The 19,811-nt window shown below is 35.2% G+C and overlaps 2 protein-coding genes across 3 annotated transcripts in view; both read left to right on the top strand.

Moving 5' to 3' along the window:
* igf2r (insulin-like growth factor 2 receptor) overlaps positions 1-13,392 on the top strand; it is a 29,077-nt gene extending 15,685 nt beyond the window's left edge. The window contains exons 29-47 of the mRNA XM_052586168.1: positions 49-182; positions 257-453; positions 1,504-1,630; positions 1,857-1,988; positions 2,451-2,713; positions 2,797-3,009; positions 3,921-4,070; positions 4,173-4,331; positions 5,308-5,506; positions 5,783-5,935; positions 6,337-6,574; positions 8,297-8,433; positions 8,509-8,626; positions 8,719-8,865; positions 8,965-9,149; positions 9,791-9,977; positions 10,099-10,254; positions 10,814-10,883; positions 10,999-13,392. Of these exons, the coding sequence (XP_052442128.1) occupies positions 49-182; positions 257-453; positions 1,504-1,630; positions 1,857-1,988; positions 2,451-2,713; positions 2,797-3,009; positions 3,921-4,070; positions 4,173-4,331; positions 5,308-5,506; positions 5,783-5,935; positions 6,337-6,574; positions 8,297-8,433; positions 8,509-8,626; positions 8,719-8,865; positions 8,965-9,149; positions 9,791-9,977; positions 10,099-10,254; positions 10,814-10,883; positions 10,999-11,373 (3,340 nt within the window). The 3' untranslated portion in view covers positions 11,374-13,392. The remainder of the gene's footprint in view (positions 1-48; positions 183-256; positions 454-1,503; positions 1,631-1,856; positions 1,989-2,450; positions 2,714-2,796; positions 3,010-3,920; positions 4,071-4,172; positions 4,332-5,307; positions 5,507-5,782; positions 5,936-6,336; positions 6,575-8,296; positions 8,434-8,508; positions 8,627-8,718; positions 8,866-8,964; positions 9,150-9,790; positions 9,978-10,098; positions 10,255-10,813; positions 10,884-10,998) is intronic.
* Positions 13,393-14,522: 1,130 nt separating this feature from the next.
* slc22a2 (solute carrier family 22 member 2) lies at positions 14,523-19,644 on the top strand. 2 transcript variants are annotated; one of them, XM_052586816.1, is made up of 11 exons: positions 14,523-15,039; positions 15,140-15,243; positions 15,726-15,880; positions 16,001-16,169; positions 17,558-17,672; positions 17,748-17,851; positions 17,923-18,137; positions 18,223-18,331; positions 18,428-18,540; positions 19,198-19,297; positions 19,383-19,644. In XM_052586816.1, exons 1-11 carry the CDS (start codon positions 14,623-14,625, stop codon positions 19,468-19,470), a joined length of 1,689 nt encoding a protein of 562 aa, XP_052442776.1. In that variant the 5' UTR covers positions 14,523-14,622; the 3' UTR covers positions 19,471-19,644. The 2 variants fall into 2 exon arrangements, with proteins under 2 accessions (XP_052442776.1, XP_052442777.1); XM_052586817.1 differs by having other exon boundaries at positions 14,542-15,039; positions 17,558-17,851.
* The last annotated feature ends 167 nt before the right edge of the window (positions 19,645-19,811 follow it).

The following is a 19,811-nucleotide window of genomic DNA, read 5'->3' as shown; positions in this document are numbered from 1 at the left end:
CATTATACAACACTCTAAATGACCTATAACCCCCTCTTTGTCTGGCAGTGATGGCAATGGCCACTCCTATGATCTATCCTCACTGGCCCTGCACAAATCTAATTGGATGGTCAGGCCAGAATCGACCAATCAGGAGCTGCGTTACTATATCAATGTGTGCAAGTCTCTGGTGCCTCAGACCGGTGAGTTGTAGCAGTACAGCTACAGACTGTATTGAGTGGCCTGCATAGGTGTTATTACTGGTGTTTTGTCTCAGGTTTGTGGAGATGCCCGTCTAGCGCTGCAGCTTGTCTGAAGGACGGAGATGAGTATGTGAATCTGGGGGAGGCAGAGGCGGGTCCACAGTGGGAGAAAAACATGCTGGTTCTGAAGTACACTAATGGACAAGCCTGTCCGGATGGCAAGAGAAACCGGACGACCATTATTCGCTTTAAATGTGACAGAGACAAATTGGTGTGTGGTTATTTAAGCTTTTCTCTATACACTCACAGATGCATGTTCTAAAGTAAATATAATTACTATAGACTAACTACAGTTTATTTTTTATAGCTATCTAATCTTTTTATTCATATATATTTATTTTAAATAAACACGCAGTTAGTCAGATAGATCTCGCTCTCTTTTTTTTTTTTTTTATATATTTATTCAGCAATAATACATTCAATTGATCAAGTGACAGTGCAGAAATTTATAAAAGATCTCAATTTCAAATAAATGGTGTTCTTTTAAACTTTCTATTCATCAAATGAACTGTTTTCAACCTTGATAAGAAGAAATGTTTCATGAGCAGTAAATCAGTATATTAGAATGATTTCTGGAGGATCATGTGACAATGAAGAATGGCGTAATTATGCTGAAATGATTCAGCTTTGAATAACAATAGTAAATTACATTGTAAAATATATTCAAATAGAAAAACAGTTATTTCAAATCGTAATACAGTAAAAGCTGTAATATTGTGAAATCTTATTTTTGATCAAATAAATGCAGCCTTGGTGAGCATAACAGACTTCTTTCAAAACCAATTAAAATCTTATCAACCTAATTTTCTTTTTTTTTTTTTAAGTTCAGATTCTCTAAGTATATGCTAATATTTATAGTAATATGTGACCCTGGACCACAAAACCAGTCTCAAAAAAACATTGTATGGGTCAAAATTATCAGTTTATCTTTTATGCCAAAAATCATTAGGATATTAAATAAAGATCATGTTCCATAAAGATCTTTTGTAAATTTCCTACTGTAAATATATCAAGACTTATTTTTGCATTAGTGATAGGCATTTATAAGAATTCATTAGTATAAATTCAAAGGATGTTCTCTATTTAGATTTTTTTGCACCCTCAGAGTCAAGATATTCAAATAGTTGTATCTCGGCCAAATATTGTCCTCTCCTAATAAACCATACATCTATGGAAAGTTTATTTGTCATTTCCAAAAAAATTTACACTTAAGATGTGTATATATATATATATATATATATATATATATCTTTTTCTGCAGGATTCTAAACCTACTCTGATCACAGCACTGGAGGACTGTGTCTATAGCTTTGTGTGGTTCACTGCTGCAGCCTGTCCTCTCAGTAGCACTGAACACGGGGATTGTAAAGTCACAAATCCAGCCACAGGTGAGTCACCCACATCAGCCTCGGTCACACTGAATACACAATTATTCAGAACAACTGAATCATCTTATCCAGACACTTCCTGTCTGCTCATAACTGTGTCATGTAGGGGCATGTGTCTGATGCATGCAAATAGCCTGAATATAACAGCAAAGGTGTTTTTGCACACCTTTAACATTTATGTTAGTCGCTAAATCAATCTGAGACATGTTGTGCTTGGTCTCCACAGGTCATCTCTTTGACCTAAATCCCCTCAGTCGGTCAGGTGGCTATACGGTCTATGACCCAGTGGCCCATAGGAAGATATTCAGACTAAATGTGTGTGGAGACATAGCTGATGCTGGTTGTGACTCTGGAACAGGTATATTTATTTTGTACTTTTCATTTAGTGAAAAAAGTGTGAATGGGATATGTGTGTGTATATATATATATTAATACAGTACTTCATACATATATGCATAAACTTAAATTAACCTTTCAAAGTGTATATATGATCAAATATTTTAGCACTTATAGTAATAATTTCTTATACAAGATATAAACATTTCCACCTAAGTTTTATAAATTATTATATTTATTAAGTTATTTTATTTATTATGTATTTCTGTAAATATTTTTGTCACTTTAGACTAATATTTAACAGGTAAAACTAAATTTTTTTATTTTATATAGATGCAGGTGTTTTTTCAAAGAATAAGAAGTTGTATGGTTTGTTTTGTTCCGCATTTTTGTTTCCACAAGGATGTAAAAATGTGTTTTAAAACATTTAGGCACAAAGCAAAAAAGACTTTATATGGTAATGTTGAGATGTTTTTTGCTGCAGCTGTGTGCATCAAAGACATTCGGAATGTCATAAGTGGGGGGAAATCCACAAGGAAGCTGGTGTATAAGGATCAGTTGGTGGAGCTCACTTATGAGGATGGAGACGCGTGTGCCGCCAACCCTTCCCTCAAACACAAGAGCATCTTCAGCTTCATCTGCAAGTCTGAGGGAGGAGGCACAGAAGAACCTGTGCTGGTGTACTCCGAAGACACCACTTGTACTCACTTTTTCTCCTGGCACACTCCTCTGGTCTGTGAACAAGAGGTAAGAGGAGGTCTATAATCTTTCGATCCTCTAAACCTCGCTTCGAGTGAACCTGCAGGAAATGTAGTGTCTCTTCTCTGCAGGTGAAGTGCTCCATTTGGAACGGTACCAGCTTGATTGACCTAAGTCCTCTGATCCATCTCACCGGTTACTACACGGCTATCAACGAGGATGTAGACCGGGACAAGTCTCCTGATTTCTACATCAACATCTGCCAGCCCCTCAACCCCATCCCAGGGGTCAACTGTCCTCCAGGGGCGGCTGTGTGCATGGATGCTGTTGATGGAGATCCAGTTGTAAGTAAAAGCAACAGTACAACTATGAATTCCACTTTCTTTGATCTACAGGGTAACATTCAACATTTGAAAATGAAGAAACGAAAACAGCCATTAATTAGTATTGTCATTTTATTGTATTGTACATTATTATTGATTTTTTTATGTTTAATATTTTAGTACTTGTAGTAGAAATTATAATATTTTAATATAATTATAATTTATTATATTTTTCTGAAATATTTTTTTTTAATAGTGAAATTTAGTAATTCTTCTTATTCTTCTTATTTTATTCCCTTAAATTGTATTAGAAGTATTTTATTTTTCTTATACTCATTTTTTAGAGATGTTATAGCATGTCTTATGTCTTATTTTGTTTAGTTGTAGTAATAATAATAATAATGTTTTTTGCTAATTATACTGTGAAGTATTTAGAATATTAGTATATATTATAGTAAATATTTAGTATATATTGTATATTATAGTAGCATGTTTCTTATTATATTATTTGGTTCAGCAGTAGTAATACGAATAATAATATTAATAATTATTATTTTATTGTTGCTGTTGTTGTAGTCATGATGTAATCGGTTTCTTTTCTTTTTTTGTTTTTATTTATTTGGCCAAATCGTGCATTTTTGGAAATGATCACATTTTAAATCACTGTTTTGATCAGAAATCACAATTAGAATTTCTCACTAAATTGTGCAGCCAAAGCATTGATTGTAAATTTAATTTTATCGATAATATAATAACAACAAACGATATTGGAGGCTGTCTCATACTACATGCACACCTTGATGATTTTTCAGTTTTGAGTTTGAGAGATTATTCATATTAGTTTGACTGAGCAAAATATTTTTACTAATCGTACCATGGAGCCGAGGATGATATTGAATGACATGTTTGAGGGTTTTTTCCTCTCTGTGCAGGACATTGGACGAATAACCTCCCTTCCTAACTATAACAACAACACCAACGAGGTGGAGATCACCTTCAGCAGCAAAACCATCTGTCCTTCTTACCCCACCTCCAACTACTCCTCCAAGATCATTTTCACCTGCCAGAAAGGAGCAGAGCTGGTAAAAGAGCGACCCAAAATCTTCAGAAATGGTGTTTAGTGTAACTGAGTGCTTGTTGGTCTCTGTCGTACCTGAGTGTAAGTGTTTGCTTTGCACAAACAGGGTTCTCCCCAGATGATCCGAGCTCAGGACTGTATGTATGTGTTCGAGTGGGCCACTCCTGTGGTTTGCCCAGAGATCATTACGCCACACGGCTGCAATCTGACCGTCTCCCAGCTGCGCTACACGTTTGACCTCTCAGCGCTGTCAGGGATTGTTCAGGTATTGAAGAGAGAAAGACTTTTCCAAGACTGAAGAATTTCAACTTGTCTTTTAAAGTTTTGGGGTCTATTGTCACCAAGGTTCCATTTATTTGGTCAAGCAAGAGTGAAGTACATTTTAAACTTACTTTCGGATGGCCCACTGTGCTGCCACACTTTAGCTGCAAGATTGTTCTGGCTGGTTTCTTGAAAGTCGTGTAAAATTAATGTTCAACTTTTTAAAAACTTATCTGGAGATTTTATGGTGGGTTTTTCCCTCATCTCACTGCCTCATGTTTTTAAATGTAAAATGTACTCTGTGATTGGCTTTCAGCGCTTTGTATTAAACTATGCATGCATACATGACACTGTTTTATTTATATATGTTTAAGCAACTTAATTATAATTGGTTTATAAAAATGTTTTAAATATTATTCACTTAACATTCATGTATTATAATGCTTTTATTAAATGTGCATTAGTAATATTTTGCTCGATGTGCCCTCTTGTGGCATTAGGAGTGAAGCAAAAAGCTTCTCTTCACCCTAACTGAAATTATGCATTTTAAATTAGAATATAATTCGAAATTTTGATAATATATCAGTTAAAAATTGGAATTTAGTTTTTCAGCCAAATTTGACAGCCCTACATTCTAAAATGCTGATTTGCTCGAGTCATTTCCTATTATTATCAATGTTGAGATCAGGTGTGCTGATTAACATTTGTGGCGAAGTTGTGACGCATTCTATTTCAGAATTCTTTGAGTAGTTCAAAAGAACCACATTTATTTGATATTGAATATTGTGTATCATTATAAATTTGCTATAAAGTCATGTCATCATTCTCCTTGGATAAAAGTATTTTAAAAGTATTAATAAAAAAAAGATCTAGACTCTCAAACTTTTGAACAGTAGTGTGTTTAAATCTACCAAAAATCTTCATTTATTACTTATTCATGCATATTTGCAAAGCGATGATTCTATTTATGTATTTTTCAGGTTCCTAGAAACTCCAGCTCCTTTAAAATCAACGTGTGTGGGACTGTGAAAGGCACATCGTGTAAAGACAGCGCGGTATGTCTGATCTCATCGGGCTCTGCGGCTTCATACGGAAACAGCAAAATCATGAACCTAGACTACAAGAGAGAAGAGCAGGCTGTGATCATGCAGTACAGTGGAGGAGACACCTGTCCTCAAGGTCAGACAAACCCACTGAATCACTTTAAAAACCTGTTAAGCGGCCAACGTAGCATTTTAAGGCACATTTTGACATGGTCTCAAAGAAAATAATTGCAATATACCTTATTTTGGCCTTATTTGTACTTGAATGGCACCATTGCATGCATGTTATAGTGAATGCAGTACTACTGTGTATTGCAGTCAAGCAAAGTCTAGATCTTAGATGCAAACTATTAATAGATTCTTGTTAAACTTTCCCCCTTAATGATTAAAATGTGTGTTTATTGTCTTTCAGTTACAGATAAAAATGAAGTGTGCGTTTTCCCCTTTAAGTACAACGGCGAGTCTTATAATGAGTGCACAACTGCGGGCATGACTGACGGCAGGAAGTGGTGTGCCACTACAAGCGACTATGTCAAAGATCAGAAATGGGGCTTTTGCTCTAGCGGTACGAATAATTTACAGCCAAAAAACTTGAAATGTACTTTTTTAGGATAGAGCAAATAGAAAAGCTATTTTTATATCTTTTCAATTTTATTTCATCAGTCTGTTTTTTAATGGTTTCAGTTCCTTAAGGAAAGAAAACTAAACAGACTTGTTTAACTTGTTTTAAATTAATTAAAATTAAGTGACTACATTTTATAAAATGTTTTTTTATTTTTTTTATAGATAATGCAATTATTTCAGTTCAGCAATTTAGCAGCACATAACATGAACATTACTTAAATTGTCTGTTTTTTTTTTAAAGATTTAAATGACAAATGTGTCTAATTGAGTATTGATTTTAATTATTTGAAACCTGATTTTAAAGCTGTTTTTTATGCTTTTTTTTTTTTTTTTTTTTCACAGCACCAAGAGGGAAACGGCAGTCATCTATTTTGTTCTCGTGTGACAGAGCGGCAGGCCGTGGAAGTCCTCAGCTGATGAGCGAAACCCAAGGATGTTCTGTCACCTTCCAGTGGCGAACGGATGTGGTCTGCCCACCCAAAAAGATGGAGTGCAAGCTTGCAGGACAACACCAGACCTACGACCTGCGCACGCTCTCATCTCTAACCGAGCCATGGAAATTTAGCAATGGAGATGATTCGTGAGTTTTACACCTGTTGTTCTGTTTAGTTTCATTTGCCCCTGTCAATATATCTTTGACAAAACAGTAACGGCCATTATCAGGACATTTTTATTTAGTAGCATTGGTTTGATTAGACTGATATTAGGAAAACATAATATTCCCCATTTTTTTTTAAAGTATTGATTACTCCTTTACAATTGATTTATTTTTATGCGAAAGTAATCAATTGGTTCCAACCAATTGTTATTGTGTTTTTTTTATTTGAAATGATTGTTTTAATTTTATTTGAATCTCTTTCAAAGCATTAAAAAAAATGTCCTTCGCGTCATCCCGTTCTGCCATTATAGATTACTGAAAAACAAATAAATAATGATCCAATCAAATTAATTTTAATGAGCAATTAAATAAAAAATGTAAAATGTAGCATAGATATATGCAATTATGAATGAGCATAATATCCTAAGACATTGCTTGTGCTTTCATTCGTTTGTGTATATACAGTACAGACCAAAAGTTTGGAAACATTACTATTTTTAATGTTTTTAAAAGAGGTTTCTTCTGCTCATCAAGCCTGCATTTATTTGATCAAAAATACAGAAAATAACTATAATATTGTGAAATATTATTACAAATTAAAATAATAGTTTTCTATTTGTATATTTGTATTGTATTTATTCCTGTGATGCAAAGCTGAATTTTCAGCATCATTACTCCAGCCTTCAGTGTCACATGTAACATCCAGTCTATCACATGATCATTTAGAAATCATTCTAATATTCTGATTTATTATGAGTGTTGAAAACAGTTCTGCTGTCTAATATATTTGATCAATAAAAGGTTAAAAAGAACTGCATTTATTCAAAATAAAAATAAAAATTATAATAATATATATTCTAATAATATATTTTCTTTACTATCACTTTTGATCAATTTAACACATCCTTGCTGAATAAAAGTATTGATTTTATTTAAAATAAAGAAAGAAAAAAAATTACTGACCCCAAATTACTGACCAGTAGTGTATATTGTTATTACAAAATATTTATATTTTTAAAACATAGCTTCTTTTTTTTTTTTTTTTTTACTTATTATTCATCAAAGTATCTTAAAGTATCACATGTTCTGAAAAAATATTAAGCAGCAGAACTGTTTCCAACTTTGATAATGAATCATCATATTAGAATGATTTCTAAAGGATCATGTGATAATGATCCTAAAAATTCAGCTTTGCATCACAGAAATAAATGATAATTTAAAGTATAATAAATTTAAAAACAATTATTTTAAATTGTAATAATATATCACAATATTAAACTTTTTTTCTGTATTTTTGAACAAATAAATCCAGGCTTGATGAGCAGAAGAAACTTCTTTCAAAAACATTAAAAATAGTAATGTTTCCAAACTTTTGGTCTGTACTGTGTGTGTGTGTATATATATTTATATATAATATGTATATGTGTGTATATATATTTATCATTTTTTTTATTGTTTTAATGTACAAATATATATAATTTATTTGTAGACCATAACAGCAATAATTATCAGCTATTTGTATCAGACATAATTGCTATATATATTCGTTTTTGTTCAAAAACACCTTTTTAAAGTTCTATTTGTACTCAAGTCAGTGGAATATGGACACATTGCATTTGATCAGTAATGAAACACTGGTGTTATATTGCACCTCCATCTGTTTTCTGTTAATGAAATTCACAACTGTATTATTTGTTCTCTCAGGTACTACTTCAATCTCTGTCAGGCCATTCATGGAGGCCAGCCAGGCTGTGCAGCAGAAGCAGCCGTGTGCCGCAGACGGTCTGGTGGGAAGACTGAGACTCTGGGCCGTGTTCACACGCAGACCATGGAGTTCACCGGTAAGTCTTCTTAAACCTTCTCTGACGTGATTACAGTTTTGTTGGTTTCTCATCAGTGTGTGTCCTCCTCACCAGATGGAAAGATCCTCGTCAATTATTCCATGGGTGACGAGGTGTGTGGACACAAGAAACCAGCCAGAACAATCTTGCAGCTCAAGTGTGGCAGCACAGTGGGCCATCCGAAATTATTCAAGTAAGTTGACCTGGTATGAATATTCTTAACTTGTAGTGTTGGCTTAGCATCTGTTTATCTATAAGATTCATATTTGTTTCTGTATGTTTCAGGGAGGATAAAACAGCATGTGAGTTCTGGGTGGAGTGGGAGACTCGATCTGCATGTGCTGTGAAGCAGGAGGAAGTGGAGATGATCAATGGAACCATCAAAGTGCCCCAAACAGGAGCCATTTTCAGCTTGGGAGCACTTTATTACCGGTGAGTATCTCGCTCTTAATCATTTGAATAGAGCCTACAACTACACCGCACCACATGTAGTAATGTGCATGAGATAAACACTGTTTTATCTGTCCCCAGTTTCCACAACGCCACAGGAGACATCCGTCCCAATGGAGATCGCTATATCTACCACATCCAGCTGTCAGGCATCACCGACAGCTCCATTTCCAGTTGCCTGGGTGCCAATATCTGTCAGGTCAAGATTAATGACAGTTACCGCAGAAAAATTGGCTCCTCCAGCAATGCCAAGTATTATATCCAAGGTGAGATCAAATCAGTAAGTGACCGTGTTAAGAGTTGTGCATGTGATGTGCGAGTACAGTGTGCTCAAATATTTCAGCGTGCATATTGGAACAGATGAAAGGCAAAGTTGGGTTTATTTAGCCCTTTAATATTTGTTTATTTAGTAATTCTGTTTACAACAGCATGCAAATGTCAAAAATATTTTAAAATAGTTTGTTTGTTTGTTTGTTTGTTTTACAAAGATTTCCTTAGTTTATTTGTATACTTGTTTACATTTAATTAATTTATAATTTATTTTTTATTTTTGAAATCTATTTATAACAACACATGCTTTTTTAATTAAATAATTTATACATTATTTTTGTAACAATATAAAAATGGCAAAAAAAATGTTTGTTCATTAAGTTGCACATTCTCATTGTAACAACACAACTAAATGCAGAGAACATTATTTTTTTTTTAATTAGGCTGCTGTATTGAACACTTTTGTCACTTTTTATTCAAAATGTCATATTCAATTTATTTTGTTTTATAAACTCCTAATATATTATTAGTTTAGGTTGCTTACTTTAAAAGTTAATTTTTCTACAAACAGAATTTATTTTGTATTTATGTGATGTAACCACTTTATTAAAAATGACCTGGTGTTGTATTTTGTCAGGTGGAAATCTTGAAGTCCTGGTACCTTCTGAGTCTGTATGTGGGCGAGACAAATCCCAAACTGTGTTCTCGACCATCCTGTTCCACTGCAGCCCTACTGCAGGAGAGGGTATCCCAGAATTCCTGCTGGAGACCGATGGCTGCCAGTATCTGTTTGTTTGGCACACCACCACCATTTGTGAATTTTTGTGAGTATTATTAAAGCCTAATCATACTTTTAAGATTTAATTCAATGTTTCTACAACATTGTTTTTTACTCTGACTTACTCGGCTAACAAATCTTTTAATACATAATACGATTTCTCATAGTTCATCCACCTCAATGGACCCACACAGCACTGATGGAGGGGAGGAGCATCCCGGATTATCTGGGCGGAGTCAGGCCCTAGGGGCGGTGCTTAGCCTGCTGTTGGTTGTGCTCACAATCTGTTTGCTTGTTCTTCTACTGCATAAACGAGACAGGAGGTAAAAGGCCAATTACATTTGTTTGATGATTTTATTTTTAAACCTATTCAAAGAATCCCCCAAAGAAATTAATGGTTTAAAAAATAAAATAAATATATATATGTTTTTTTAAATGTGTGTGTGTGTGTGTGTGTGTGTGTGTGTATTAAGCATAACTATATTTAAGATTAATAATAATTACTTTTGATCACGAAATCAGCATATTAGAATGGTTTCTGAAGTATCTTTTGAAGTTTAAGACTGGACTAATGATGCTGAAACTTAAGCTTTGCATCACAGGAATAAATTACATTTTAAATTGAAATATAAAACAGTTTTAAAATATAATATGTAGCAATATTATTTTTACTGTATTTTTGATCAAATAAACATAAGATTTTTTTTTTTTTTTTTTTTTTAATCTACAAATATTTTTAAATCTTACAGACCCCAAAACTTTTGAATGGTAGTTTAAATGTATTTGTAATGATCTAAAACCAATTAATTATAAAAAAAATATAGGAATTCTAATCGAGCTGTTTTGAGTTGCACTCAATATGCTTTTTTTTTTTTTTTTTAGGCAACTTGTAATACAGAAAGTGTCAAGCTGCTTCAGGAAAGGAAATCCAGTATCCTACAAATACTCCAGGGTAATGTTTATTTTTTTTGCAAGTTTACAATAAGTAAAAATTCATCAGAATGACTGACCTTTTTTTTTTTTTTTTTTTTTTTTTTTTTGGTCTTTCTGTTTGTCTCTCTTGATAGGTGAACACAGATGAGGATGGATGTGAAGATGAGATGGAATGGTTAATGGAAGAGACTGGGACGCCCACGCAGGAGCCTCAACAGAACGGTCACATCACCACCAAACCGGTCAGCGCTGACGCCTTACGCTCCTTCTCCCTGGATGAGCAGGACAGCGAGGACGAGGTGCTCACAGTCCCAGGGGTCCGAATCGGCCCTTCATCATCCAATACCTCTCGGCTGCAGTCAGCTTTGCTGAAAGCAGAGAGCGACGAGGATCTGGTGGGGCTCCTGGTGGACACACAGAGCAGAAATAAGACCCGATACAGCGACAGAAACCAGAGGAAACCTCAGCCAGACCCTGATGACAGTGACGAGGACCTACTGAAAGTCTGAGAGCGCCGGGCGGCCCAAACTGAACTTTTAAATGTCTCTGCCACCACGCTCCAATTGTTTAGTTGCTCCATTTCGGGTTTTATGAAGGGAAATCTCTCTGTGAGCTGTTTGCGAAGCAGCTTTCAAGAGCAAGTTGGTCGATTCGTCCACTTAATAGACTAAATGCTTTTCTGACAAAATACATTTTTTTGTAATTTAATTTTTTATTTGTTGTGTGCTCGGTTTTTCATCGGCAAAGATGAATTTTGTACAGCATTGTATGTAAATTCGGTCTCCCACAAACTTGATCAGTTTTAATTTTTATTAATTTAAAGACTTTTGGGTACTGTTTGTAGTTAATTAACCAGGTCACTGGAAAAATACACTGTTCTGTAAAATAATTCTGGATGATTGTGGCAGATACAGTCAAAGACCTTTTCTAAATTGCAATCTGAAGCAGTATTTCACATTTCTCAAGCCATGTAGCACTGAGAGGAGATTGATCCGCTTTGCCAAGTTCATATTTAAATCACAACCCTTCGACTATAATGCGTTTACCTTTAACAGTGTTCAACTAAACCATAACATTCACCTGTTGGGTGTTTGGTGCCATGCTTTTTCCCCTTTTTCTGGTAAAAAGCATGTTCTAATTGCCCTAATCGAACCCTGAGCGCATACAGAGATTTAGTGCCATGAAGGAATGACATTGCATGTATGATTGCTGCAGGCTTCATATTGAATCATAATTTCTCATCGCAATCCGAAAAAATACTATTGCATCTTTGGGTGTTAATTTGCATTATTGTTTAGTAACACTTTACAATAAAATTCAGTTCATTAATGGGACTTGATGGTAAGAATTTTTATTTTTATTTCATTGCTCACTTAACTATTGCTTTTGATTTTTCAACTTTTACAGTTTTCGGAGAAACTTTGTGGTCATTCATAAAACTTTTGAATCTTAAGTAAAACTTGCTTACGAAAATATTGCGATTGATCAGAAATTTCCTGTTCTCCTGAGAAACTTTGTTCACAAAACATTTTTGTTTCCCCTTTAAACAGTGTTTGTTTGCAAAACTTTAGCATTTTGTGCACAAAACATTTGTGTTCTTCTGAGAAACTTCGCTTCTGCATTTAAACTTTGCGATTCACTCCCAAATCTTTTGTGATGGATATAAAATTAGTAGGGAGAATAATTATATTTTAGTTATTTTGTGATTAAACACAAAGTTTCTACAATTACAATTTTCATAAAGTTGTTTTGGGGAAAACAAAAAGCGATGTAAGGGAATGCAAAAGCACTGAAAGTTTTCCTCCAATTACCATTTTCCCTTGGTTCCATATATGAAATAACATGACTTGGTTTAAAAAAAAAAAAAAAAATTCAGAATTTTTTTAATATGTTTATTTGTATTTTTTTAAATATTATATTACTTATGTTTATGCATAATACAAGAATGTTTATTTAAATATTTTGAAATGTTATAAAGTCTAAAGTACTAATTAACATCAACAAATTGAACTTTACTGTAAAGTGTTACCCATTGTTTAATTGTTCCTTTATTTTAATTTATGTTTTTAAAGAAGACACTGGTGCCAATGAAAGAAGCCACAAGTACAGCAGGTGACAGAAAGCCTTTTACAAAGCACTTTTCTCGTTTTCCCCGAAGAGTTTTATTGCCAGTCCTTCTAACTAAATACAACGCCCTGAACACCTGCAAAAATTTGTATTAAAAAGTTTTATTTGCTGAATTGGTTTCAGCTCTAGTTGTTTTGCTGACTTTACGAAAGATGCATATATTTGCATAAGTTGTGTTGCGGGTTTGGTTTCAGCTCTTCAGAAATGATTTACCAAAATGTTCTTCTCACATGGCAGTGAAGGTACAACAGGACACTGGTCCTGTTTGGCAGCATGTGTACAGTGTTCTTCACTCCGACTCTGCTGTTTGCACTAATAGTTTGTCTCATAGGCTTGTATTACCATTCATCAGTGTATTCCTCACATATATGGTTGCCAAATAAAATCACACCAGTTCTGTATATCTGTCATAACTCACTGCTACTGAGACGGTACATCAAGATGCATTAAAGCATGCTTGGGTGTCTCTTTTAGTACTTTGCACATTGGTGGACCGTTTTTTTTTTCCCCCTGTCCTTTAGGGCAGAAGGTGGACGGTGCACTCAATAACTGTTGGTCATCACGTGCTCCCCTCTCCTTACTGAAAAAATGTCTGCTCCTGCTATATGGGATATTGTATGGTACATAACTCTTAAATACTTCAAGAGAATGTCCTGAGATAGTCTTTTTTTTCCTGATAGAGGCTTTAACTATTCTCAGACTGTATTTGTCATGTTTTTTATAATCTCATTTTGGGATTTAAATAGTTTATGATGAGATATTATGGCATTATTTAATTAAAGCTATCAGCTCCTCTGAATGCTTGTTTATTAGGAATTATTGCAGTTTATCTCTCTGCTTTAACTAGACTGAGGGCACACTCAAACAATAACATCAAACCAGTGTTGTTGTTTTTAATAATATTTTTTTATAATATTTTTTAAAATTCCTATGTGGTTTTGTTATTTTTTTTATTAGTCGGTTACTTTTAACATTATATTTCGGTTTTAGCTTGGAATTTGTTTTCATCTAATATTAAGTTTCAGCTTTAGTTATTATAGAAGATATTTCTATATATATATAGTAATTTTAAGAAATTAACTATTAGAATCCTTGGCATCTGAAATATATTTGTTTTCCAGTTTATTTTTCATCTAATATTTGTTTTGTTATATTTTCAGTTTTCAGTCATTTTTAATTTAAGTTCTAGTAATTTTGTGTTAGTCATGTTTTGTAGATATTTTTGTTTATTTTTATTTCAGCCTTAGTTTTAGTTCTTTTATTTATTTTCTGCTTTCATCATTAAGTCCCAGGGGTCGTTCAGGGTTTAGTTAAGTCATGGTTTGGTCTGTAGTCTACCTTCCAAATTGCTTGCTGAACCATTTTCGTACGACAGTTGATGAACAGAAAATTACACTGTGACAAATTACGTAACGGGCTTCAGATGTCACTGGGGTTAAAATGTAACTTGTTGTCCCCCGTGTCCCATCCCAGCATGTAATTGGTCAATCGCAGCACAAAAAAAATATCAAATTTCAACATCCTCTGGACTTTTGCTCCGCCAGCTGTGGGTAAATACTGTGCCTCAATTTAACAGATCTCTTTTTACAGCTGTGAATGCCTTCAAGTCCTCCACTGGCTGTACAGTGACCATGACTACTTTTGAAGACATCTTAGATGAGGCCGGCAAGTTCGGTCGGTGCCAAATGCGAATCGTTTCCATATTCTGCTTGGTCTCCATACCGTTTTCTTTTGTATACGTGGGGATTGTATTCCAGGGCTTCACCCCCGAACATTGGTGCCGTGACCCGGGTGTTAGTGAGATCCGGGAAAGATGCAGCTGGAGTCTTCAAGATGCACGCAGGGCGACTGTACCCTTGATGAACAGCTCTACAGGGGTGACGTACAGTCAGTGTCAGAAACTGGACATGGACTGGAACGCCACCGGTCTAACCTGTGACAATCCAGAAAATGAGTTCATCCAGGCCCAGCTTTCTACTCTACCGATGACGGTCTGTTCAGACGGCTGGGAGTACGACTATGAAGGTAGACAGTCATTTGTCACTGAGGTGAGTGATGGGACCACAAAACAAGCTCTGTCTTTTGGTAAGAATTGTTTGAAGTGCAATGAGAGAACTAAATGTCTGATGTGAGACCTGTGTGTTGCAGTTTGATCTAGTGTGTGACGATGCCTGGTATGTTGACATGTTCCAGGCAACACTCGGTGTTGGTTTCTTAGTGGGCAGCATTGCTATTGGATACCTGGCAGACAAGTATGACTGACACTTACTACATGTCATTAGTACACTTTCTGGTTTCACCTTTTTCTCTCTCTCTCTAATTTTTAGTCATCCATAGATGCATTTTGAGTTTCTAATTTACTTTTATTTAAATCCTTAAATGATTGATAAGCAACAGCTGTTTTAGCTTGTTTATACTAAAAAAAAAATATATACCAAAGAATTGTTTGTAGTAAGACACAATGCTCTCATATTGAGCATATTCTCTGAAAACAAGTCTTAATATATTATGTTGTTACTTTTCAAGAAAATGTATGTTTGTTCAGGTATTTTTACAGGAAAATATGACAATTTTTGTCAACTGAATCCCCTTTATTATCCCCATTATTATTATGCATTTTTTATTCAGTGCAATGAAAAATTGAAAAATCTTACTGAAAGCCAATTAATAGTGTTTTTGGCATGCACAAAACAAATGTTTCAGTAATGATTGAATTGATTCACATTGTTCTCAGATATGGCAGAATGAAGACTTTCCTAATGACCAACTTCTTCATTGGAGTCACGGGGATTCTGGTGGCCACATCGCCCAATTACATCGCCCTGCTGGTGTTCAGAGTTCTCTTTGGCTTTGGAGTGAAAGGCGGCTGGATGGTTGGATACGTGCTGAGTAACGAAACATTTTCAAATTCTAATATAAGTATATTCAGTTCAGAAGCTTAAAAGTTTCCAGGGTCCTTGATATTTCAAATAACCTCATGTTCCATTATGTCTTGTTGTCTGGCTGCAGTCACGGAGCTGGTTGGAGTTGAATACAGGAGAATGGTGGGAGTGGCCTATCAGCTGTTCTTCAGTCTGGGCATTCTCATTCTTCCTCTCTTAGCTTACTTCATACCAAACTGGCGCTGGCTACAGGTGGTCTTCACCATTCCTTACATCTGCTTCCTGACATACTATTGGTAAGAACCTGTGCATTATGTGCAATACAGATAAAAGTTTGCGTCTTCCAGATATATTTTTTTAAAATTGTATGTGTGCAGATTTGTATTGGAACTCTTTGTCCTTTTGTAATCCCCACTATTAATTTCTTATGAACCTTAAATTAATATTCCAGATTAAATACTGTATAAATAAGGATATATTTTTGAAATAAATCGATGCTGTTATTCAGCAAGGTTGTACTAAACTAAACAAAAGTGGCAGTACAGATATTTATAATGTCACAAAGTATTTCTTCTTTTCATCTAAGAATCCTGGGGGGGGGGGGGTCTATCAGGGATTCCACAAAATATTACAGGTGCTGGTCATATAAATAGAATATCATCAAAAAGTTGATTTATTTCACTAATTCCATTCAAAATGTGAAACTTGTATATTATATTCATTCTTTACACACAGACTGATATATTTCAAATGTTTATTTCTTTTAATTTTGATGATTATAACTGAAACTAAGGACAATCCCAAATTCAGTATCTCAGAAAATTAGAATATTACTTAAGACCAATACAAAGAAAGGGTTTTTAGAAATCTTGGCCAGTTTAAAAGTATAAAAAGGAAAAGTATGAGTATGTACAGCACTCAATACTTAGTTGGGGCTCCTTTTGCCTGAATTACTGCAGCAATGCAGCGTGGCATGGAGTCGATCAGTGTGTAGCACTGCTCAGGTGTTATGAGAGCCCAGGTTGATCTGATAGTGGCCTTCGGCTCTTCTGCATTGTTGGGTCTGGCATATCGCATCTTCCTCTTCACAAAACTCCATAGATTTTCTGTGGGGTTAAGGTCAGACGAGTTTGCTGGCCAATTAAGAACGGGGATGCATGGTCCTTAAACCAGGTACTGGAAGCTTTGGCACTGTGTGCAAGCAGGGGGCAAGTCTTGTTGGAAAATTAAATCTGCATCTCCATAAAGTTGGTCAGCAGCAGGAAGCATGAAGTGCTGTGTTGACCTTGGACCTCAGAAAACACAGTGGACCAACACCAGCAGATGACATGGCACCGCAAACCATCACTGACTGTGGAAACTTTACACTGGATATCAGGGTCCCAGAGTCTGGAGGAAGAGAGGAGAGGCACACAATCCACGTTGCTTGAGGTCCAAAGGAAATTCAAAATTAACTTTCATCAGAGAACATAACTTTGGACCACTCAGCAGCAGTCCAGTCCTTTTTGAACAGAGGCGCTTCTGATGCTGTCTGTTGTTCAAGAGATGATGCACTTTTGAAAAAAATAAACATTATAATATTTTTTCAGTATCAAAACAAAGAAAATGCATTAAAGATTTTTATGTGTGCAAATAAATGTTTTTTTTTGGTAACCATGTTGCATTAATACACTCTGAATTTCAGGTTTATCCCTGAATCACCCAGATGGCTCCTCAGCCAAAACAAGAGAAGCGAAGCAGTGGAGATCACCAAAGCAATAGCCAAAGAGAACAAAAAGACACTGTCCAAGATTATTGAGGTACAGAATTTACACAGTGATGAGGAGCATAAAATATGGCCAAATGTCTCTAAAATGTCCCATTTCATCCATCAGACAATGACTGACGAAAACACAGGCTCCACCTCGACTGCCTCTTTCACGGACCTGTTCAAGACTTCCAAACTGAGAAAATTCACATTCATCCTGAGCTACAACTGGTACGTCAGATCCAAAACACCATGATAAGTGCAGTGACCATCCACCTGTAATCTGTCCTTTTTGTCGCCAGGTTCACCAGTGCTGTGGTTTACCAGGGGCTCATCATGAGGCTGGGAATCCTCGGAGGAAACGTGTATGTGGACTTCCTCATATCTGGAATCGTGGAATTGCCAGCAGCTTTCCTCATTCTCTTCACTATCGAGCGGATTGGACGCCGGCTTCCTTTTGCAACTGCGAATTTCGTGGCAGGAGCGGCCTGCTTGATCACAGCGTTCATCCCCGACAGTCGGTTACCATTTGGGGTTTTAATTCCATTTGACTGAAAACAGGTGTATATGTATATTTTCCTTAAATGCCGTATTTTCCACAGGTATGTTCTGGTTAAAAAGCGCTGTTGCTTGTGTTGGACGGCTGGGCATCACTATGGCTTTTGAAATGGTAGTGTTTGTGAACACTGAACTATATCCCACCGTTATCAGGTAAGTTATAATGCAAAGGGACATCGTTCTACATGTAAATGATTGTTTTTGGATATTTTGGTCAGTAATGCTACTATCTGATGTTTTTCGGCTCAGAAATCTGGGTGTTTCGGTCTGTTCCACACTGTGTGACATTGGCGGGATTGTAGCACCGTTCCTGCTCTACAGGCTTTCTGTCATCTGGCTAGAGCTACCTCTCATTATTTTCGGTATAAATTTTGCATGTAGTCGAACTGAGTTGTTTGTGTTGTAGACCCCCAAACATAAATAATTCACCTACGGATGCAGGACAATTACATTCTGACAGCTAGTATATATAGAAAAATTGGGAAAAGCATACTAAAATACAATCACTTTATATTTTTAAAAGCATGCATTTATAATTATAGCCTATTGTAAAATGCACTATAATATCACAAAATTATTTAATGCATAATATATATTAAATCTGTAATTTTGTTACTTATTAAAGCAAAAAATGGTTCTAACAAAGCGAAGTATTTATTAATTTATAGATTTATTATTAATAGATATACACAATTTACTTATTTATTTAAATGTTTTTGCTTCCTAAATGGTGTAGTTATCGCATCTAAAACCAGGGGCTAGCATGGTAATGCTATCCAAACAAACCTTGACCCATCGGATGAACATTTCTATATGGATTCCAGTCTAATTCAATTGAATTTGTTTATTCCAAAGAAAACTGTATATTACTGCATCATTTGAAACCTGCTCCCCAAGCTTGACTTTCACTGGTGCCCCTCGAAGAAATAAAAAAATAACCAGATAACCCCCCTGGCCATGATGTTGAGTATGTTCTAGTTGCATTGTTGAGATGTTGATGTGAACGCTCTCTCTCTCAGGTGCTCTTGCATTTGTGGCCGGTGGATTAGTTCTGCTGTTACCTGAAACCAAAGGTTTGCCTCTTCCAGAAACCATTGATGACATTGAATGTCCAAACAGGTGAGGTTTGACTCCCTGCACGTGTACACCATGGTAACCTTTGTCACCTTAAATGTTTCTTCACAAATGTGAATTGTACATGCAGAAACAAAGAAAACCAGCTGAAGAGTCAACAGCTAGAAAACTTGCTGCCTTCAGATGTGACATCGAACAAAGAAGTTACAGCCGTCTGATTGAGCGGAGACAGAAAACATCAACCTCCTTAACTTTATTATTAAGTGATGCTACTTATTCCTTCTCTTTTGAGGATTTAATAAAAATATACAAACTGAAAACAGTTTTTCAATGATCAACAGGTTTTGCTTGATAGGTAATCAAGCAAAAAAAATTAAAATTCTCAGACATTACTAGTTACTGTATTTTTACGTTTTTAAAATACATTTTTTTGACCAAAATGTTTATTTAAAAATGTAAAATAACTCTGTAAAATATATTTACAGTATGTATGTTTTAAAATGTTGGCTTAAATTATTCATGCTACTAGTAAATGTTATTGTACTTATTTGCTCTGTCA

The sequence above is a fragment of the Carassius gibelio genome, chromosome B20 (assembly GCF_023724105.1).
Source record: "Carassius gibelio isolate Cgi1373 ecotype wild population from Czech Republic chromosome B20, carGib1.2-hapl.c, whole genome shotgun sequence".
NCBI lineage: Eukaryota > Metazoa > Chordata > Actinopteri > Cypriniformes > Cyprinidae > Carassius > Carassius gibelio.
Note: the sequence above shows the minus strand (reverse complement) of the source record. Positions and strands in the feature narration are given on the sequence as shown.